We start from the raw sequence: 18,834 nt of genomic DNA on the forward strand, positions 1-18,834 counted from the left end.
ATAGTATGGAGACCCTCCAGCATTAAGCACTTGGCTCTCTTAAACCCCAGAACCTCGAGCCAAATAATTTCCTTTTGTGTAGCAGTTACCCAGCATGTGGTATTCTGTGGTAGCAACAGAAATGGATTAACAGGATGGTCCCTCCCCCTGGAAAACATTCTTGGACTGCATATGATATGCAGAGCTGAGTGTGCTGCATCTTGGTGGCTTTCTTTGAGGGGTGTAGGATGTGGGGGTAGTGGGAAGAGCGCATTCCAAATAGCTGTAGGATTTACCCCATCTCTTGTCTTTCATTGTTGTGGAATATTAGTTGAAGATGCGTTACATTTTTCATGCTGTGGAATTTTTGTTTAATGATGGAAAGATGTGTTGCATTCTTTTATGTTCCTTTTGTATAACTCTGTGAAGCTGTGTTACTGTGCCTGTCCGATTGTTCTAATCAAGGGCTGAACTGTCAATAGCTAAGCAGGAGAGAGGATAGGTAGGGCTGGCATGCAGAGAGAAATAGGAAGAGATGAGAGAAGAAGGACAATGAGAAAAGGAGAAGGAGAGGAGGATGCCAGGGCCAGCCACCCAGCCACATAGCCAGCTGTGGAGGTAAGAAGGGAAGAAAGATACATATAAATAAATAAATAAATAAATAAAGAAGGAAAGAAAGAAAGAAAGGTAAAGAGCCCAGAGGCAAAACATAGTTAAAGAGAAAAAGAAATAGGATAATTTAAGTTAGAAAAGCTGGCTAGAAACAAGCCAAGCTAAGGCCGGGCATTTATAAGTAAGAATAAGTCTCTCTGTGTGTTTATTTGGGAGCTGGGTCACGGGGTGGCCCCTAAAGAGTGAAAAAAAAAATAACTACATTTCATTGTACAGCTTTCTGTGTGCACAGGAGAAGGCTGGAGGGGCCCTGCAGATGAGGACTCTGCCTGATACCGACTGCTCTTCCCATGTGAGCCAGGCCTTTGGTGGGCACAAAGCTGACAGAAATAGCAGGAGTGGTCTCTGCTGACACACTTCTGTCCAGGCAGGTAGCAACATCCAGGCCTCGCTTAGCTTGGATCTCTCACCTGCACTCCACAACCTGTCAGGCCAGGCACAAAGCAGAGCTGCACCAGCCATACCAGCCCCCCAGTCCTCCTAACCTCCTGCCCCAGGGGCATGCATGGCCTCTGTCCTCCCTACGGTGGCCTGGAGTTTGGACGCAAGAAAGTTCACACATCTGAAGACAAAAGGACTGGCTACGACCAGACCCGTTACCTGCTGGGGCATTAGCGGAATTCTTAAACTTCTTGATGTGGAACCGCTTCACAGCCACAGGCTGGCCCTGGTACCGGGCCCGGTAGATGACAGTGCCACTGCCGCCTTGACCCAGGATGCTGCTCTCGCCCTCCGTGTGCTCCAGCCTGCTGTTCTCCAGGAAGAGCCTGCGGCACACACAGGGTAGGGGTTAGCCTCCACCCTCGGACTCAGCAGATAGCTTCCCATCTGGGAGCATAGCAGTTCAGGGTTAGCCTCCACCCTCGGACTCAGCGGATAGCTTCCCATCTGGGAGAAAAGCAGTTCAAAGGCACTTGGGGTCTGACCCTGGATCTACCAGATGGCAGGCAGTCAACCTGGTCAGCCTGTGCAGTCTTGTCAAGCTTCATTCTCCTCCTCTGTGTGGTGGACACGTCACAGGGACCCCATGAGAGATGCTGAGGAAGCCTGGCTTAGGGGAGCTCTCTGATTATAGTGGGCAGAGACTAAGGATCCCTCTCTGCGTTTTACTATGAAGCTTTTGTGCTTTGAGAGCTGTCGTCCCTGGGGTACACTGTACCATTTACTGCTAGCTTAGGTTTCTTCTCTCCTTCTTGTTAGGTAAGATCATCCTCTGTCGTCTAGAGCTGGTGTCTCCACAGCGGGAGCCGAGGGCTCCACGGTTTTAGCCACTGTGCTGGTCTGTGTATTCTGAGCCTTGTGGAAATCAAGATTTCTGTGGCCTTCTAGAAAATACGGCTGCCGTTCCTCGCTCCCCTCAGCCTTCTGTGGAAACCTCTGGGCCCTATGGCTCTGGAGTAAGAAGCTAAGGAGCATGGGGCAGAGCTGGAGCCTCTCACAAAGCTCAGATAGAAGATGGGGCAGGATGGGATCTGTGGGTACAGAGGTGCCGACTTTGGCTCTAGTGGTTCTGGGGCTAGCATGCCAGGCTTGGTACTTTGAGGTGGGGCATCCTTCTTCACCCCTTCACCTACTCTGGGCCTGCGCCAGGACCCCTTAGCCTCTGACTTCCTGAGACTCCTCTCTGTCTTCAGAAACAGTGGCATGAAAGACAAAACACAAAGCAAAGAAGAGAGAGAGAGGGCTGGGCGGGGAGGAGAGAGGCAGCCCACTCCACTGAGGTCTATGCAGGTCCTGATCAGGGACCGGTGCCAGGTGCCTGCCACCCAGGTCAAGGGTGACTGGAAGCCTTCCTGGTCCTATAGATGCATTTGCTCCCTGCACCTTTCAGGCACAGGCTTTGTAGCTGACCAGACTTAGCATAGATCAATCATGTCACCTGTACCCACTGCAGCCTTGGGCACATGGCTGAGCATGGTCTGGGGGTGTTTTTCAAGTGCCCTGATAAAACCCTTGCTTGGGAAGTACAGGTACACGGGAGCTACCTAAGATGGACTATGGGAACCAGGGGAGTGATAATGGACCTTTCTAGGGCTTTCTGCTAGTGCTTATGGAAGCTTGGAAAGTGCAGGGTTCTGTAGGAGCCACAGGGCACAGCTCTGCCTGCCAAACTCCCTTGCCAGGGCTGGTTGGGCCCCAGCTGATAGCCTGAACCTCTATCTGGAGAGACTCCTGCCCAGGCTCTTAGGATTTTCCACTTCCTAACAGGTAACTTCATCTCAGCATCCAACTGAGCCCGAGATTAGATCCAAAGCAGCAAGGACCGTACAGTCTGGCTTCTTAAAGTCATAGAGGGAATTCCCACTAATTGGTGTCTCTGATCTGAGGAATACAGGCCGTAAGGTTTATATTTGGGGTGCCTAACCTAACACCTTTCAAAACATGTGATCATGCTCTTATGTACAATTGCATGCCCACGAAGAACCCAGGAGGGAAGAAAAACCGTTCTTCAGCAGAGTGGCGCTTGCTACATCCATCACAAGGCTGCTGGAGACACTGAAGAGCCTGGGTGAGGCTTTGTTGATTAATTGTTCTCCTTTACCATTGGGTGTTGAGCACAGGACTTCATGTGCTACCACTGAGCCACCTCCCAGGCCCATCTTAGACTCAATAGATCCCTGGAAGTGGGGTGTGGAGTAGCAATGCTGTGCATTCAGAGAGTGCCCCATGGGCGTTAGGAACAGAGCAGAAACATGAAAAAAAAAAACAAAACCCTGATCCCCTGAAGAATAAGAAGAGGAGGAGGAGAAAGAGGAGGAGGAGGAAGAAGAGGAAGAGGAAGAAGGAGAAGGAGAAGTAGTTAAAGAAACCAGATATAGCATGCCATTGGCAGTGATCATAGACCACAACTCCAAAATGATTGGGAATGGCTGAAATCCAAAATGATTGAAGGACTGTCTCCAAGAGTCCACACCACAGGAGTGTGTTCCCATCCACTAAAGACAGTCCGTTTTAGGGAGGACTTACATTTTGTGGCCATTTCCTTTTGGAAGGGACCAGCAAGGTCTCTTTCCACAGTATTTCCCTCTCCAGCTATCTTGGAAGGATGGAGGTAGAATAAACTGGAGTTAGAGTGTGCCGGGAGCACTGGGCATCAGCATTTGCCCCCCAAAAGGAAGATGAGGCTGCAGGTGTGGGAATGTGCCCTTTCCACAAAGGCCAGCGAACAGCTTCGCCAGCCTTCTGCCCTCCAGCGAGCGACAAAGTGGGCATCTGAGGAGGGCCAGCTCAGCAGGAGAGAGTGCTAGCTCACGGGGGGGGGGGGGGGGGGGGGCGGCGGCGGCAGAAAGAGCAGCTGCCTTGTGGCTCTGTGTGCAGCAGGGCCTGCTGAGGGCTGGGATGGGAAGCCATTGGCCTGATTTCATTCAGGAAGCCTAGGGTGGGGATCTAAGTCACCGGGGACTGGCTGGACGGTCCCTGCACCCCATGGTTAGGGTACCGTGTGGTGAGTTGGCAGGAGAGGCGCACTGCCTGCATTCTTGTCCTGGGAGGGGCGGCGGAGCACACCTGGCTGGGAAGTCCGTCATGAACAACTCTGGGACAAGCTCCTGCAGTGGCACTGGGAGGTCTGGGTGTCTGGGGCAGGAGATGAAGTCCCGCTCAATGGCTGTCAGCACGCAGTCTTCCATGTCGAAGTACTGCACGCTCTCCGACTTCTCATTCGGATCTGCACGCTGGGCCCAGGACGTCTCACAGACGGGGCAGGGTACATACTGTTCCATAAGTGGTGTCCCGTCACTTTCTGTGGCTGTCAGGGCTAAATGGGGACAGAGGAGGAGACAGCGCCTGTGAACTGGATGTGAGTGGGTCCTCTGAGCCATACCCTACAACCCTGTGCCTCGTTGGCTTTCCATCAGAGGGCCTGCCTACTCCTGCCTGGGCCCCAGGAAGCCAGAAATCCGGTGCCATTCTGGGATGCCTTATTTCTTTGGTTTTGATTTTAAGGCAGGGTTTGGCTATGTAGCGGAGGTTGGCCTGAAACTCAGGATTCCCTGGTCTCAGTGTCCCAAATGCTGGGGTTATGGTATTTTCCAACCATACTTGCCTTCTGGTGAGTTTTTGGGTAGTAAAACTATTGACCCCAAAGCATTTGCCAGGGAGGAGTTACTCCTGCAGTCTAGACCCAGAGTAAAAGTATCCTGCAGCCCTTGGAAGGCTGGCGGAAGTGGGCAAGAAAAGAGTAAGGCCTTTACTACCGTGGCTGGGGCTGAATCTGAGCGACACTCCATTATCCTAACCACAGTCAGTACAGGTGAGAAAGAGAAGGCCTGTCACAGTGCTCTGGGGAAGTTGAATGCAGGGGATGATGGGTATAAAAGAGCATAGGAAAGCTGGACACTTGACACCTATTAGGTGCTACATCGTTCCTGTGTCCCTCTCATTAGGAAGTGCTGAGAAAACACCCACAAAGTACCCTGGGGCAGGGCAGAGGCTTGCTTTGTACAAGACAGTGTGGGTTCCTAGACGTCCTGGGTGTAGCTGACATTCACAGGTATCCACAGTGAGAGACTCTTGGCCACTGGCTCCTGGTGCTGGTTCTAGGGCACCTTGTCTCAAACGCTTGGCCAAGTTTCTTCAGTCTCAGATTACTGTCTACTTGGTCTATCTGCCAAATCCCCAGCACCTCCTGAGGCAGGGCCTGGGCTGATAGGGAGCTACCAAGTGGTCAGAGAGTTGATACAGGCCTGGGGGCGGGGGCTTGGCTGGCTAAGAGCCCTTTAGTCACCTTGACTCACACACTGGTTGATTTTCTCTGAGAAGCTCTACCTAAGCCATTTTCCATGTTGGTCACTGTTTGAAGCAGAATGCTAAGAAGCCAGACTCCATGTCTGGACTAAGCATCCAGCGGCATCCTGCCGCATCCTTAAGCACTGTCCTGTTGTCCTCCTGGGATGGAAGGCTCTGGGGGCAGGCGAGTAGACCAGCTCATAGAGGCTCCTGTGACAGACAGGGTATCCTGAATCCACCCTCTACTCCTTGGCCTCTGGAAACCAGAGGCTGCAGGGCAGGGGTAGGTGGGCAGCGCTCACTCAGCAGGTTTCTTCCCACAGCTCCCTTCCTGCGGCTGCCCCCACAGCCTTCTCCCTGCTGTCCACTCTCTGTCCACCCTGGTAGCAAAACAAACAGAGGACCCCAAGGGGTTCGCTTCAAAAACTATTTTCTTTGGCTAAACTGTCAGCAGGGAAATGGATTCAGAGAGTCCGAGAAGGGCTGTATGGGTGGCTTGATCACCACCTGGATGAGTAACCGAGGAGGAAAGGGTACTGCAGCAGTGACCTCCTCCTGCACTGTCCCCGACACAAGGGACAGACCTCCACATTTGGGTCCTCCTGGTGTCAAGCACACATATGTCTCCAACTTACACGGGATATATATATATATCTCACACTGTCTTTGGGCCATGTGTGAGACTCAGAGATTCCCCCCACCCCACCCCCATATATTGTAGGCAGCCAGGAGACCTAGTTCTGTTCCATTTCCTGTAGGTCACTCTGTTCCCACAGCACTTCCTGACTCAGCCTCGAGCAGGACTCCCACAGAGCCTAGGGCCCTCCAGCAAAGGGCTTTCTCAAAGAGACGCCCCATTCTCATTTAAAATACCTATCTCTAAGCATGGTCAAAAGCTTGGCTCCAGAATATTCCCTTACCAGGAAACCACTGATCGATCAGGGAGTTGACATGGTCTGTGATAAAAGCCATCGCCGAGAAGTCCCTCACTTCTGACTGGCAGATGATTTTAATTCCTCCACTTTTTTTCTTTTTCCAGTTCACGTCTGAGGATTCCACACTGTAAGCCAGAAATGAAAAGGAGCCCGTTGCCAAAGTATTGAGGGGCTGGGGGGTGGATTTCCCTGCTTCCAAGGATGGACTTAACGCTCAGGGACCCTAAGGGTCTGTGTGCCCTGCAGGATATTGGGGTGACTCTCATGTTAATTTACCTGTGTTTATGACCAACCTTTCCCTTGTCCCTGCTCCTCCCACTGGAGTGAACTCAAATCCTGGGCTGTGGCTGTCCTCAGCCTGTTCAGAAGAAGGTGTGGAGGGAGTGTGGGAAGATGGGGTCCTCAGGACAACCACAGGGAGGGTCTCTGTTTTTAGCAAGCTATCAAGATAAATCCCTTCCAGGAGCAGAATTTTGACTCCAAATGGAAGAACACTGTCAGGGCTCCACAGGGCCCCTGCTTGGGGACCATGCTGACCCAGCGGGCAGGACTCCCGGATGTTCTCACCTGAGGTAGCCCCCGTCAAAAGTGACCAGCAATCCTTCTTGCCAGTAGATGGTCTGGTTTCTTTTGACTCTGAATGTGCTGCAGCGATTTCTCTGGTTGCCTGTAAAACTGTAAATGGTGACTTTCCGGTTCCTGCTTTTTGTATTCTTCTTGTTTTCAAAAAGCTGAAAGACGGAGAGAAAGGACCCTGCTTAAGAATTCTGAGCTCCTCACTGGCCTTGCGCAGCACTTGAGGAGGCCGGCCCGGCCCCATCGTGATAAATCCCTGCCGCCGGTTTCCCACCCGCGCCTCCCACGCCCTGTGGCTCATCCCTGCTGCCAAGTCAAAGGCCACATGATCTGGAAGGGTCTCCAGGGTACCCTGGGAACAGACTTTCCAAGCGATTACAAATAGGCTGTTCTTCTCTGAACACTTTTTTTCTCCGACTTCACAAGTGAGCGTTTAATTAGATAATGTGGACAGGACAGGAAAATATAATGGAGAAAATAAACAACCGACAACTTCACACCCAGAAGGAAGAACATTAAGCTTTGGGTAGGTATGAGTCCAGGAGTTTTTCCTACTACGCATATGTGTGAAAAAAACACCAATCCAGCTCGTGTTTCTCATGCTGTATGCTTTTTGGCTGGCAGGGTGGGGGTGGGGGTATAGCTCAGTGATTTGCCCACCATGCCCCAGGCTCTAGCATGAACCACAAGCATTGAAAAACAAGGTATACTTTGAAAACGTCGGGGTTACCATGCCATTAAAAACTCATTTAAAATTCATTTTCCTAAGGCGATGATAGTGATTTCTCTAACTGTTTCTGCTCTCTCCAAAATACAGTGCTATGGATATGGAAAATGCACGAGGATCTCTCTGGTTCCCTCTGTTTAGACATTCAGCAGTGGGATGTCTGGTGTAGGGTCTGACAGTTTTAAGCTCTGGGTGCATCGCAAGGTTTGGAAAAGCAGAGCCGATCATCCCAGCCACTGCCACCAGGGCTGGGCATCTTGCTGGGTTCTTTGTGGGTCTGACAGATCTACAAATAGAGAAGCTATTGCTGTGGCAATCTGCATGTCTTTGATGAATGCTGAGGCTGAACTCTTCTCCCCTCTGTCCTCCATCTGAATTTTAACAGGATTTCCTTCTGCATTGATTTCTCAGACAGGCAGGCTGTTGGTGCTCCCACCCAGCTGGGCCCCCCTTTGTGAGCTCAGCCTCCCACAATGCGGGGGCTCGGTGACCTCCCACTTAGAACACTGCAGGACACAGTTCAAATAGAGGACAGAGGGACAGATGGAACCCTAGGCAAGGCAATGCCAGCACCCACTCTGTTAGCCAGCGCATCATTTTGGCATCATAAAGAGACGCCCTTCCCCCAGCCTCCCCCCCCCTCCCCAGCTCCACAACACAGGCTGTATCGGCTCTGATCGACTTTCAGCCTCTTGCGTTTATTTTTCTTCCCATAAATGGGAAGATCAAAGAACATCTTTACTGAGCCAAGATTATAATTCAATAAGGGCGCTCTAATTAGAGGGTGGCAAAGGCAAACTCAGGCAGAGATCAATGTCAAAAAGACTCAACAGTTCGACAGTTGGAGCGCATGCCAGGGACTCACAAACTGTAGGGTGTGTCACGATCCCCTGGAGGTCTTGTCAATAACAAATGGCTGGACTCCATCCTGAGGTTTCCTGGGTCAGAGATCTGGAGTTGGGGCTTGACAATGAGTATCTCTCACAGGATCTCAGGTGAGGTCAGTTTGGCTGGTCTGGGACCCCCACTTTGAGAACTGCTGCTCTAGGCAAATATTACTTCTGTGTTACTGTCTCGCATGAAATTAGAGTTGACTGACAGCTGGGCCATGACTCTGGCTGGACCCACAGAACACAATCTTCATTGGGACCAAAGCAGTGTGGTTCCATGCTTGGCTGCAGAGTGGCATCTCCAGGGAGCTTTACAAAGCCTAGATGATGGAAGCTGGGCATGGGATGCATATCTAACTCCAGTCCTCAGATTCTCCAGTGAGATGGCTCAGTGCAGATGCTTGCCACTGAGAATGACCACCTGAGTTCAGTCCCCAGGGCCCAAGTGATGGAAAGAGAGAACCAATTCCTGTAAGTTGTTCTTATGATGATCCTTAGGTATGGGTGCTTACAACCAAAACTTTAAATTTGGGTCATGTGAGAAGTGCTGTGTCAATTAGAGATTCCTCTCAGGTAAGTATACAGTCAGGACAGCAAGACCATGAGGTCGGGGCTCTGGGGCATGATTAAAAATGCTAGTTCTCGGCCCAGCTCATAGCTGCTGTACTGAAACTATGGTGACTTGGTGGGAGGTGGGGATGGGGGGGAATTCTGCATCTGCTAGAACAAGCTCCCTGGTGACTTGGAAGTGGCTAATGTTTGGGACGACCATAACTTCAGGAGGGAGTAGGTAAGTCATATGGGTGCAAACTTGGCATTGCCAGCCTAGGTCAATGGATTCAAGCTACGTGTGCATCTCGACCCTGCATCCATCATCTCAGTGTGGAAGAGCAAACTTCAGTGAAGTCTCCCTAGCACGGAGGAAGTTGTAGTCTTCTCCCCAAGAGTGTGCTCTTAGGAGCCCCTCCACCCCCACGCCACCTCCCCCTCTCAGAAGCTACCTGCAAGTCCATCTCGGCCAAGCTGATCAGCATCCGTGCTATGAACCTTTGCCAGAAGCCAACAGGCACGAAGCTCATCTTAAACACTCGCTGGATGGTGTTAGCCATTGGGTGCCGCATGCTGTGGGTGTCCAGCCCAGGTTTGGATGGAAGGAGGTGTGGGAGGAGGTAGCTGAAACACATAAGGAGAGATGATGATGATCGTGGCCCGAGATTCTGTGGCAGGATCCTGGTCCCTGCAGAGGCTGGACTGTGGGAAGGCCTCTGCTGACAAAGCTCAGGCTGCCAGGGGCCCTCCCTATAGAGTTTGAGAAATCAGAGTGACGTGGAGGGAAAGCTCTGAAGACCTAAAAATGCCAGACGCAGCAAATCAGAGTCTCTTCTCAGAAAACTGGGTTGTGGTTGTGAAATCACTTAACGCTGACTCTGGTTGGTGGAGGGAAAATAAATACAGCTGCACGGTCCTGAGGACAATGCAGATATCGGGGTCAGGGTAACTGTTTTCTTGGTCTCCGGAGATGTTTATTCTTCTTGGCTAATTGAAACAGCACAACTGCCCTAAAAATCAGAACATGGCGATTTTGCACAAAACAAATGATATTTTATGGGAACATAAGTGGACATAGCCATCGTTAAAATGTTGCATCATTGTGTGACCTAGGTGTTCTTGTTTATTGTCATGCAAAAGAGCTGGCAGCCAGAAAGTCCCTCCCCACAATTGCATCTGGAAAGTGACATCTACTATGTGCTGTGAGATGTGAGCTGAGGGGCAGGCACAGGGCAGCGACACATCAGCCTGTCAATGCAGAGGCTGGATTCTTTCCTCCTTGAAAATATTATTATTGGGCTGGAGAGATGGCTCAGGGGTTAAAAGCACTGGCTGTTCTTACAGAGGTCTTGAGTTCAATTCCCAGCACCCACATGGTGGCTCACAACCATCTGTAGTGAGATCTGGTGCCCTCTTCTGACCTGCAGGCATACATGCAGACAGAACACTGTATACATAATAAATAAATAAATGTTTAAAAAATATTATTATTATTATGCATTTGGATGTCTTGCCTGCATGTATCTCTGTGTGCTGCATGTATATAGTGCCCATGGAGGCCAGAAGAGAGCATGAGAACCCTTGGGACTATAATTGTAGATGGAACCCAGATCCTCTGGAAGAGCAGCCAGAGCTCTTAACTGCTGAGCCATAAGTACAGCCCCTGAAATCATTTCTTAACAAAGGCCTTGTCTTTGGCAATCCCAGTCCTGCCGACCACACCCCCACAAGAGCCATAGACCACATGACAAAAATGTCAGCACCAGACACGAGAAACCCTCTGTCAAGTTCTTGGTCAAGGGAATCCAAGAGATTCTCAAGACAGCACAGGCTACTGCTGTCTCCCGTCGTTGCCTCCCAAAGGACTGAGGTAAGTCCCTGTTGCTGCAGACACACACTTTAGACACTTCAGACACAGGCTCTAACCCCAAAGTCTTCTCCCTGAGGTCTAGCTTTCAAAGCTCCAGAAAGTACTATGCAAGCTGCCAAGGGAGGGAGGCAATCAACAGGCGTGATGCCTATGAACCACAATCATCAGCACAGCCAGATATTCCGAAGTGTGCCATAGTGGCACTCGTATCTTGGCAGTAACCATTAGCTGTCTATTTTAAGGCCCAGTCAACGGGAAGAAAAACATGCCTGGTGCTGGAAACCTGGCCCACGACCTGGGGCTAGTGAGGTCATGGCTCTCAGCAGCAAACCTACCCACTAATGTCTCTTAACCAGACCAGAAAATTTTCTAATGGATTTCTAAAACTTAAGCTCACAGATAAGAGTAGCTCTCACCCCTCATTAAAGAAGCTCCACTTTGCAGCTGACAGAGGCTATTACAGAATACCATTAAGTGGTCAAAATGTAGCGATCAACTGATTGTAGGTTTCCCAGAAGAGAAGGATACATTTACAAGACAAGGCCCGGACCTAAGGCTCAGTGAACACTGAAGAAGAAGGCGAAGAAATACTTTAAGAGCCAGAGGACCATGAAGTCTGTGTGAGATTGAGTCTCCCAGAAATCACATGGAAGCTATACCCATGATACCTCGACAATATGATCACCCACATAAGACCTGAACAATGACAACACCAACTGGAAGTGGGAAATGTCACAGGGCTCCCAGCCTTAGACAAATAACCTACAGACAACTAATGAGACTTCAGAGAAAGTGAGAATTAATCTTTCCTAGGGATGAGCCTTTTATTGGCCACAATACCAAGTGGTCAACCTTGAAATCATATACCTGCCATGCTAAACTAACTCACCAGGCTCTATTTATGTATTTATATTATTTACACATATATTTGCAACAATAATAATAAAAGAAAAAGAAGCCATGAATTTGAGAGGAAGTGAGGGGGGTTGAGAGGGACTGGAAGGAGGGACATGGGAGGGGCTGGAGGGAGGAAAGGGGAGGGGGAAATGATGTAATTGTATTTTAATTAAAACAAAAAATAAAACTGTTTACGTACAATAAAAATCTTTGAAACTTTCTAGATGAGACTCTCCTAACATTTGATACAATTATCCTTTCAGATCCATGGTTCCATACCTATGTAGTCAACGAGTCTTGGGCTGAACATGCGTGTGTGTGTGTGTGTGTGTGTGTGTGTGTGTGTGTGTGTGTGTGTATTTAAACTGTGTCTTTACTTAATGTGACTTCTTTCTTTTGTAGTAAGTACTCCCTTAGCAATAACTGATGGAGCAGGTACACAGCGGAAGGCGTGTTAAGACATCTAGGTATTCCGAGAGGGGATGTAGGTTCTGTGCTTTCTTCATAAGGTGTTTGAACATCCTGTGTCCTGGCGCCGATCCTTCATGGGTTCAAGAGACAACTGTAGGACGGGAATCGAATGACAGCTTGCCCCTCCACCCCCACCACCTAGGTGCAAATCTCAGCACTGACTTGGCAGCCTGTGTATCTTGAGTCTTGTGGGGAAGGAAGGGATGCCTACAGGGATGAGTCTGAGAGGTTGGCCAAGGGCCACATAGGTGAGCTGAGCTGGGGCACACAGGGGGGTGGGGTGGGGCACTGGGTTTCCTTTAACCCCTTCAGGTCCTGGGTGAAGGACATGCTACACCACCTGGGATGATGCCTTTCTGCTCCGCCACCCCAACGTCCTGCCTAACCCCACTAGATCCTAACAGTTCCTTATCGTTCCCCTGCGCAGAGTCCCTCTCTTGAACAGCAGACTCTCGGAAGTGCCTACTTGTGCTTCCTCAGTCTGGACCCCTAACACACATGCCATGCTCCATGCAAGTGACTCTGGCTTTTCCCTTTCTCTGTAGGTGTGTGCTGGAGAGAGGTGTCTGCACATAGAACAGGCACTGGTCAAGAATTTTAAAGGCAGGGGTAATGTAGACAGCAAAGGAAGAGTTTGAAATATGACTGGCCGTGGAAGACAGATCTTAAAAGGAGCAGTCCCTGGGCAGACCACTGCACCTGGCTGGAGAACAGTAGGAATCAGAAAGGCTATCCCAAAGGATAAACAAGATTGGACTACGGAAGTGAATTATTCCTGTGTCTGATGAATATCAATCAGCTGATGAACCCTGGGCAGGCTAGTGAATGCTACTCCACTGAGATGGCCTCAGATATGGGGTTGGGGTCTTCCCGAGATGGGTAAGAGCTAAGACATTACTGCCAGCAAGAAACAAAAATGCTGCAAAGGATAGGTTTTGGAGGTTCATCAATCCCGAGAGTTTCTGAAGGACTTGGCAGGGGTGCAGTGTGGCTCACGGACTGCAGGTGGAAGACCAAGGTCCCGAAGGAGCATCTAAGGTCTGTGTCTGTATAGATCCACGGACCATAGCTGTGTGGTTGATCAATGAAAACCTATGATGTAAGGAGCTGGAATTCACTTCGGTCACAAGGGAAATTGATGCCTGTGCTAGGATGGAAAATGTTCTGCTCCTCACAGCTTTGTGGAGACCCAGACATACAGGCCACAGGACTAACATGAAGAAACCGTAAGAACAGTGCTATTGATTCCTGCCATCCTGGGAGCTCCTAGGTGTAAGAGACACTGTTCTATGTAATACAATCTAATTTACTCCCCACAACAAGGATAATAATAGTAGGTAACAGGATTATTGCTGTTCGGCAGGGGAGAAAAAAGTATCTGGGGCTCATTGTCAGGCTGTCTGGTTCCATGCTGCAAACCACTGTGCAGGAACTTCTCTGGACTTGGCAATAATCTGGCTGATTTTTATTGTTCAACCACATAGGCAGACTAACACACACACACACACACACACACACACACACACACACACACACACACACACGAAACTCTTACTGAATGCTAATATATAATATATCTTTACTCCTTTAATCCACTGATAACTGATAAAATCAGAATATTGCTAGATCATGGCAGTGTAAACCGATACCTTGAGCTTCTCTTGGTCAATAACAAGGATATGGAATGAGAGGCCATGAGACAGACCTTGAAATCCTTTTTGAGGCTTTTCTCTTTAGAACTCTGCCCCATGCAAATGGAGCAAGAAGGTTTTGAACTTGCTCCTACTCCCAAGCCCATACGGCCAAGTGTAAAGTAGGGCTGTTTCTGTGGCGTCTCTAGAATGGCTGCCCAGGGACCAAGCCAGCTCCCCAGAAGTCTCTAGTGGCACCACTGCAGGGCTCTGAAGTTGGGGTACAGAGAGACGATATGTTCCAGGGCAGGTGCATCATAACGGTGGGATCGTAGCTGCTGCCCTTAAACCCAGGAAGTGGATGAAACACTGGACATCAGTGGAGACTGGGTAGCCACCAGAGCTCTGGTCCCCATGTGCTCTTCTCAGCCCTCTCAGGGGTCCCACTTCAGGGTTTGGGGCGTTGGCAGTTCTCATGTTCAGGAGGATGAATGCTGACGTGGAGTCATGTGGGTGATTGTGGGAAGAAGAAGGCGTCATGACACTACTGAGGATGCATATTCTAATACCCAGCGGGACCACTGAAGACCACCCCAAGAACAGACAGAATGGATAAAAAGACTGAGCAAGTGACTAACTCAGAAGAAGGCACAACAAACTAAATGTTATAAATATAAGACAAATGACAAGCTACTAGGCTTAAATCCACCTACAAAACTAATCACTTAATGTAAACAAGCTAAGTATTCCTACTTAAGACAGAGAGCATCAGATTAGATAATTCATGGACAATAAGATATTCATTGTAATATAAATACCCAAATACATTTATAATAAAAGAATGGGGGGGACAGTTGTAGTTAAAAGCTAAAAGACCTCCAAAGCTGGTCTGTGGCTATTTTAAAATCAGTCAAAATGGGACTTCAAGAATAAGAATATTATCTAAGTAATGAGAGACACTCTACAATGAAATAACAATGGAACAATTATAACAACATGTTGTCATAAATTTCCAAATCAGTACCTTTGTGCTTTGGGCCTTTAGTAAATAAAATGGGGGGAATTAAATATATCAGAATAGTTAAGTTCATAAGCAAGGTGGCTACTTAGCAGGGGGGGTAGATTATACAGCATGGATACTCTGGACAAAGGATGAGTCATGTCCCAGGTGGGTCAGAGTGAGATGCTGAGAAATTTCATTATGCTGCTGGCAATGTTGTGGCATTTAAAATGAAGGAATTGCTTATAGCACTTTTATTCTGTATTTTCACGCTGCAGCTGGTCACTGATAAATAAATCTGTAGAAAGTGAAACCCTGAATGAGGGGAGACTGCTGTAGATGTTCTCAGTATGAGCAGAACAACAGCACTTGGGAGGTGGTAGAGTCACACAGTGGAGGCGTGGGGTGAGAAGCAGGGGCCTGGAGAAGAATTTTGGGCAGTGTGGATGATATGCCCAGTGAGATGAGGTAGCAGAAGAGAGAAATCAGGGGTCTTGGACACGCTTCCAAGTGTTCCACCAGCCTTCCAGGAAGCAGCATTGTGGAGGTCCAGGCTTGAGCCTGTCATGCCAGCCCCCCTTAATCACTTGCGAGTGCATTCCGAAGCTGCATGGCTAATACAGATGTCCATGTCACAGACTGTTTTCACTCACCATATTACCAAGCCAACAGCTGCCCCCAAGGAGAGCTCCCCTTGCATGTTTTCCTAAGCCCTTTCATAAGTGGATTTCTTCCAACTGCCTGAAGAGTAGCCCACGGCACCAGATAGGAGGTGGTCAAAGCGGGGGCCCGCTGTATCTACCCTCCTGCTGACCTAGGCTAGACAACTGGCCGCCCCCAGGAGCTAGCTATCCTGGTGGTGGTAGCCTGGAAATCTTGCTGAGGCCACCAGTGTCCTCAGAACCCATTCCTCCGGACTGTGACCTCACCTGTCATTGGCCACGGGAAGGGCGATCTCGAACTTGGCAAGGAACTGGAAGTACTGCTCCTCTGTCTGTTGTGTGAAGCCTGTCCCCACCAGCAGCATCCTGAGGTCCTCGGCTCGGATCACCCCGTTCTTCGCCACCGACCGTGAGCCCTTGATGTTAAAGATCCTCTGTAGGCATTCGGACAACCAGATGGGGTCCAGGAAGTAGAGGTTCCTCAGGCCGTGGCTCGTGTCTGGGAAGTGCAGCAGGGCTCCTGTTTCTATGAGGAAGCTGATGGCTACAGGGAGAGAGGGAGGAAACTGGGTCAGAATCACAGGGGGACCAAGAGGGACTCAGTGATGACCCTTCTCAGGAAGAAACCAATATTTCTGGCATTCCAGGCCCACCAGACAGGGTGGGCAGCTGGAGCCTCGGGACACACTGTGACTCTTGCCAATGTCCTGGGTTGATTGATGGTCAAGCAACTACCAGTGATCCTTGTTCTCAGACTGTCTGTAAGTTTCACCGCTTGATGGAATTTGCTTATGACCACTCCAACAAAACACTTGAGGTGCATCTATAGTTATGTGTAGACATATGGCAAGCTGTGGGAAAAATGCAAGTTGTCCTGTGTGCATGTTCCCGTGAATGCCCATTCTAGGCTCTATGTATTGCCATGTTTCTGTGCATTTGGGATAATTTTTGCTGTCTAAAATGACCCTCCAACACAGGGCTAAAGGGTTGTCTAGTGTTTCTAAGCACAAGACTGTGATGTATAGAGAAAATATGGCATTGGATAAGCAATGTTTGGGCACAAACTTTAGAGGCCACTGCATGAGGTAACAAATCAATAATACATGATTAATAATTAATAAGATATATGCGCTGGCTAGTTCCTATTGTTGACTTGATACAACCGAGAATCACCCGGAAGAGTCTCAATTGGGGAATGATCTGGATCACTCCTAGGCCCGTGGGCATGTCTGTGGGAGATTGTCTTGATTATTAATTGACCTAGCCCATTGTGGGCAGCACCATTGTCTAGACAGGGAGTCTTAAATACTCTAAGAATAAAGAGAACTAGCAAGAAACTGAGCACCCAGGCAGCAGGGGTCCATTTGTTTCTCTCTCCTCTTGACTGTGGATGTGATGTGACTAGCTGCCAGGGTTCCTGCCTCAACTTCCCCTCGGTGACGAACTGAAACCTGGAATTGTAAAACAAGCAAACCCTTCCCTCACCTAAGCTGCGTGGAGCCAGGGTATTTTAATAAATAAGCCAGAGCAGTATAGAACAGAGGCAGGTCTGAAACAATGAACAGTTATCGACTGCTTCGTGGGTGACCACGTGACCAGAGGCCGTCAGGAACCTAACCCTATTATTTCTCCGGGAGCAATGGTCTCCTGTCTGCCAATGCAGTAGTTGTGGCAACCTTTTAGGTGCTAAGTACCACGAATAATAAGAGCTGGTTATAATGGTTTAACCTCGCTATCTTCCTGGACCGAGGTCCTGGAGGGTGGTGACACAGAGGCCGTGCCTGTGTGCATCCTCTGCTGAGTGGCTGCCATGGTCTCTGTCCAAGGAGAGGCGGGCACAGTGGAGGGATGGTTGGGGGGGATGGCGGCAGCAAGGAGAAGTGGGGGGAGGAAGCGTGGAGGCAGGCAGCAGAACACTGGCCCCGTGTTGAGTGCTACCATGTAAACCTGCTGCGAGTCTGCTGAGCTGAGGGTCCAGGTGCAGCTGGGACCTCATAGGTGGCTCACCCTACCCTACCCTACTCAAGGGCTTTGGACTGACTTCTGCCCGACCTTCAGGTCCCCCACACCAACGCCCCTGGGTACCCACTCTTGACCCACCAGACTGCAGATCCTCGTAGTCCTTGATGTCATTGCCAGGCGTCTGCTCCACCAGCTGCTCCAGCTGCCTGTCCGTCAGATACTGCACTTCATCGCCCAGACTTCGGCGCTGCTGCTCGGCCAGCACGGCCTCCTGAAGGCTGAAGTAGCTCCTGGGGATCTGCGTGCGGGTGGGGCGAGGCTCTCAGGTCCACGGGCTGCAGCCTGCACCAGCACTCGCCACCCCCCCACTGCCTGGCCCCAGGGTCAGAGGACATGCGTTGACAGGATGCGAAACGGAGTCAGAGTATGGCTTTGCTCTGCCTCGGTTGGGGATAGGCACACAGACATGGTGACTACAGACGTGGTCATGCCAGGACTATTGTGATAGGCCAATGACCCGTCCCTGCTCCCGCCTGGAACTACTGGCTTTAAACACAGCCATGTGCCTTACAGCAAATGGCCGTAAAGGTGTGAGCTGGATCCCGGCAGTGGGAAGTGGGAGCCTCTGGCCTAAGTGGATGAAGGGGCACTTACGAGCCTGCCGGCGAGCTTCTGGCAGCCGATAGTGCTGCCCACGTCCTTCATGTTGCACGTGACGTGGAAAATCAGTTGCCGCAGCCCCTCCTGGCCTTCCAGGTTCTTGCAGGAGATCTCGCTGTGTGTGCAAAGATGTGGGGGCTTAATCAACATGCCGCCTCTCTGTCTGGGGGCACAGAGCATCCCTGTCTTCCTGGGGGTTTGTCCCAGAGGCCGACAAGTCTTGAGAAGTCATTAAAGGGAGAACAAGAAGGTTCTGGAGGCTTTGCCCTGTGCATAGCCCTAGGCTGGGTACCCTTTGGTCTGTCTTCCCAGTATGCTGAGTTCACAGAGGAAGAGGGGGGGGCCCAGAGGTCCTGGCACTCCCAAGGGTGCTAGCTGGGTAAGAGAAGTACATGTTGAGGCTATGGCTCTGAACCAGCCAGCGCTCCTGTTACTAAAGACCCTCCCAAATCTTTCTTGGGGTATACCAGGAGTCCCTAACATCCTGGTGCTGCACTATAAGTGAGGCTGGCTGGCCATCCTGCCCTGAACACCTGCACCCATGCCACCCCACCCAGAGTGAGGGAATCCGAGAGCAGCTGCCACGCCGCACATTTGATTCTGACCAGGGATCTTGGTTTCCTTT

The 18,834-nt window shown here is 50.1% G+C and overlaps 1 protein-coding gene across 2 annotated transcripts in view; it reads right to left on the bottom strand.

The window, feature by feature from the left end:
- Lrrk1 (leucine rich repeat kinase 1) overlaps positions 1 to 18,834 on the bottom strand; it is a 136,728-nt gene that overhangs the window by 19,922 nt on the left and 97,972 nt on the right. For both annotated transcript variants that reach the window (XM_076544529.1, XM_076544520.1), the window contains 8 exons: positions 18,204 to 18,324; positions 17,688 to 17,847; positions 15,855 to 16,131; positions 9,509 to 9,680; positions 6,882 to 7,045; positions 6,300 to 6,439; positions 4,159 to 4,408; positions 1,252 to 1,418 (listed from right to left, as the gene is read on the bottom strand). In XM_076544529.1, the coding sequence (XP_076400644.1) occupies positions 1,252 to 1,418; positions 4,159 to 4,408; positions 6,300 to 6,439; positions 6,882 to 7,045; positions 9,509 to 9,680; positions 15,855 to 16,131; positions 17,688 to 17,847; positions 18,204 to 18,324 (1,451 nt within the window). The remainder of the gene's footprint in view (positions 1 to 1,251; positions 1,419 to 4,158; positions 4,409 to 6,299; positions 6,440 to 6,881; positions 7,046 to 9,508; positions 9,681 to 15,854; positions 16,132 to 17,687; positions 17,848 to 18,203; positions 18,325 to 18,834) is intronic.

The sequence above is a fragment of the Peromyscus maniculatus genome, chromosome 1 (assembly GCF_049852395.1).
Source record: "Peromyscus maniculatus bairdii isolate BWxNUB_F1_BW_parent chromosome 1, HU_Pman_BW_mat_3.1, whole genome shotgun sequence".
Classification (NCBI taxonomy): domain Eukaryota; kingdom Metazoa; phylum Chordata; class Mammalia; order Rodentia; family Cricetidae; genus Peromyscus; species Peromyscus maniculatus.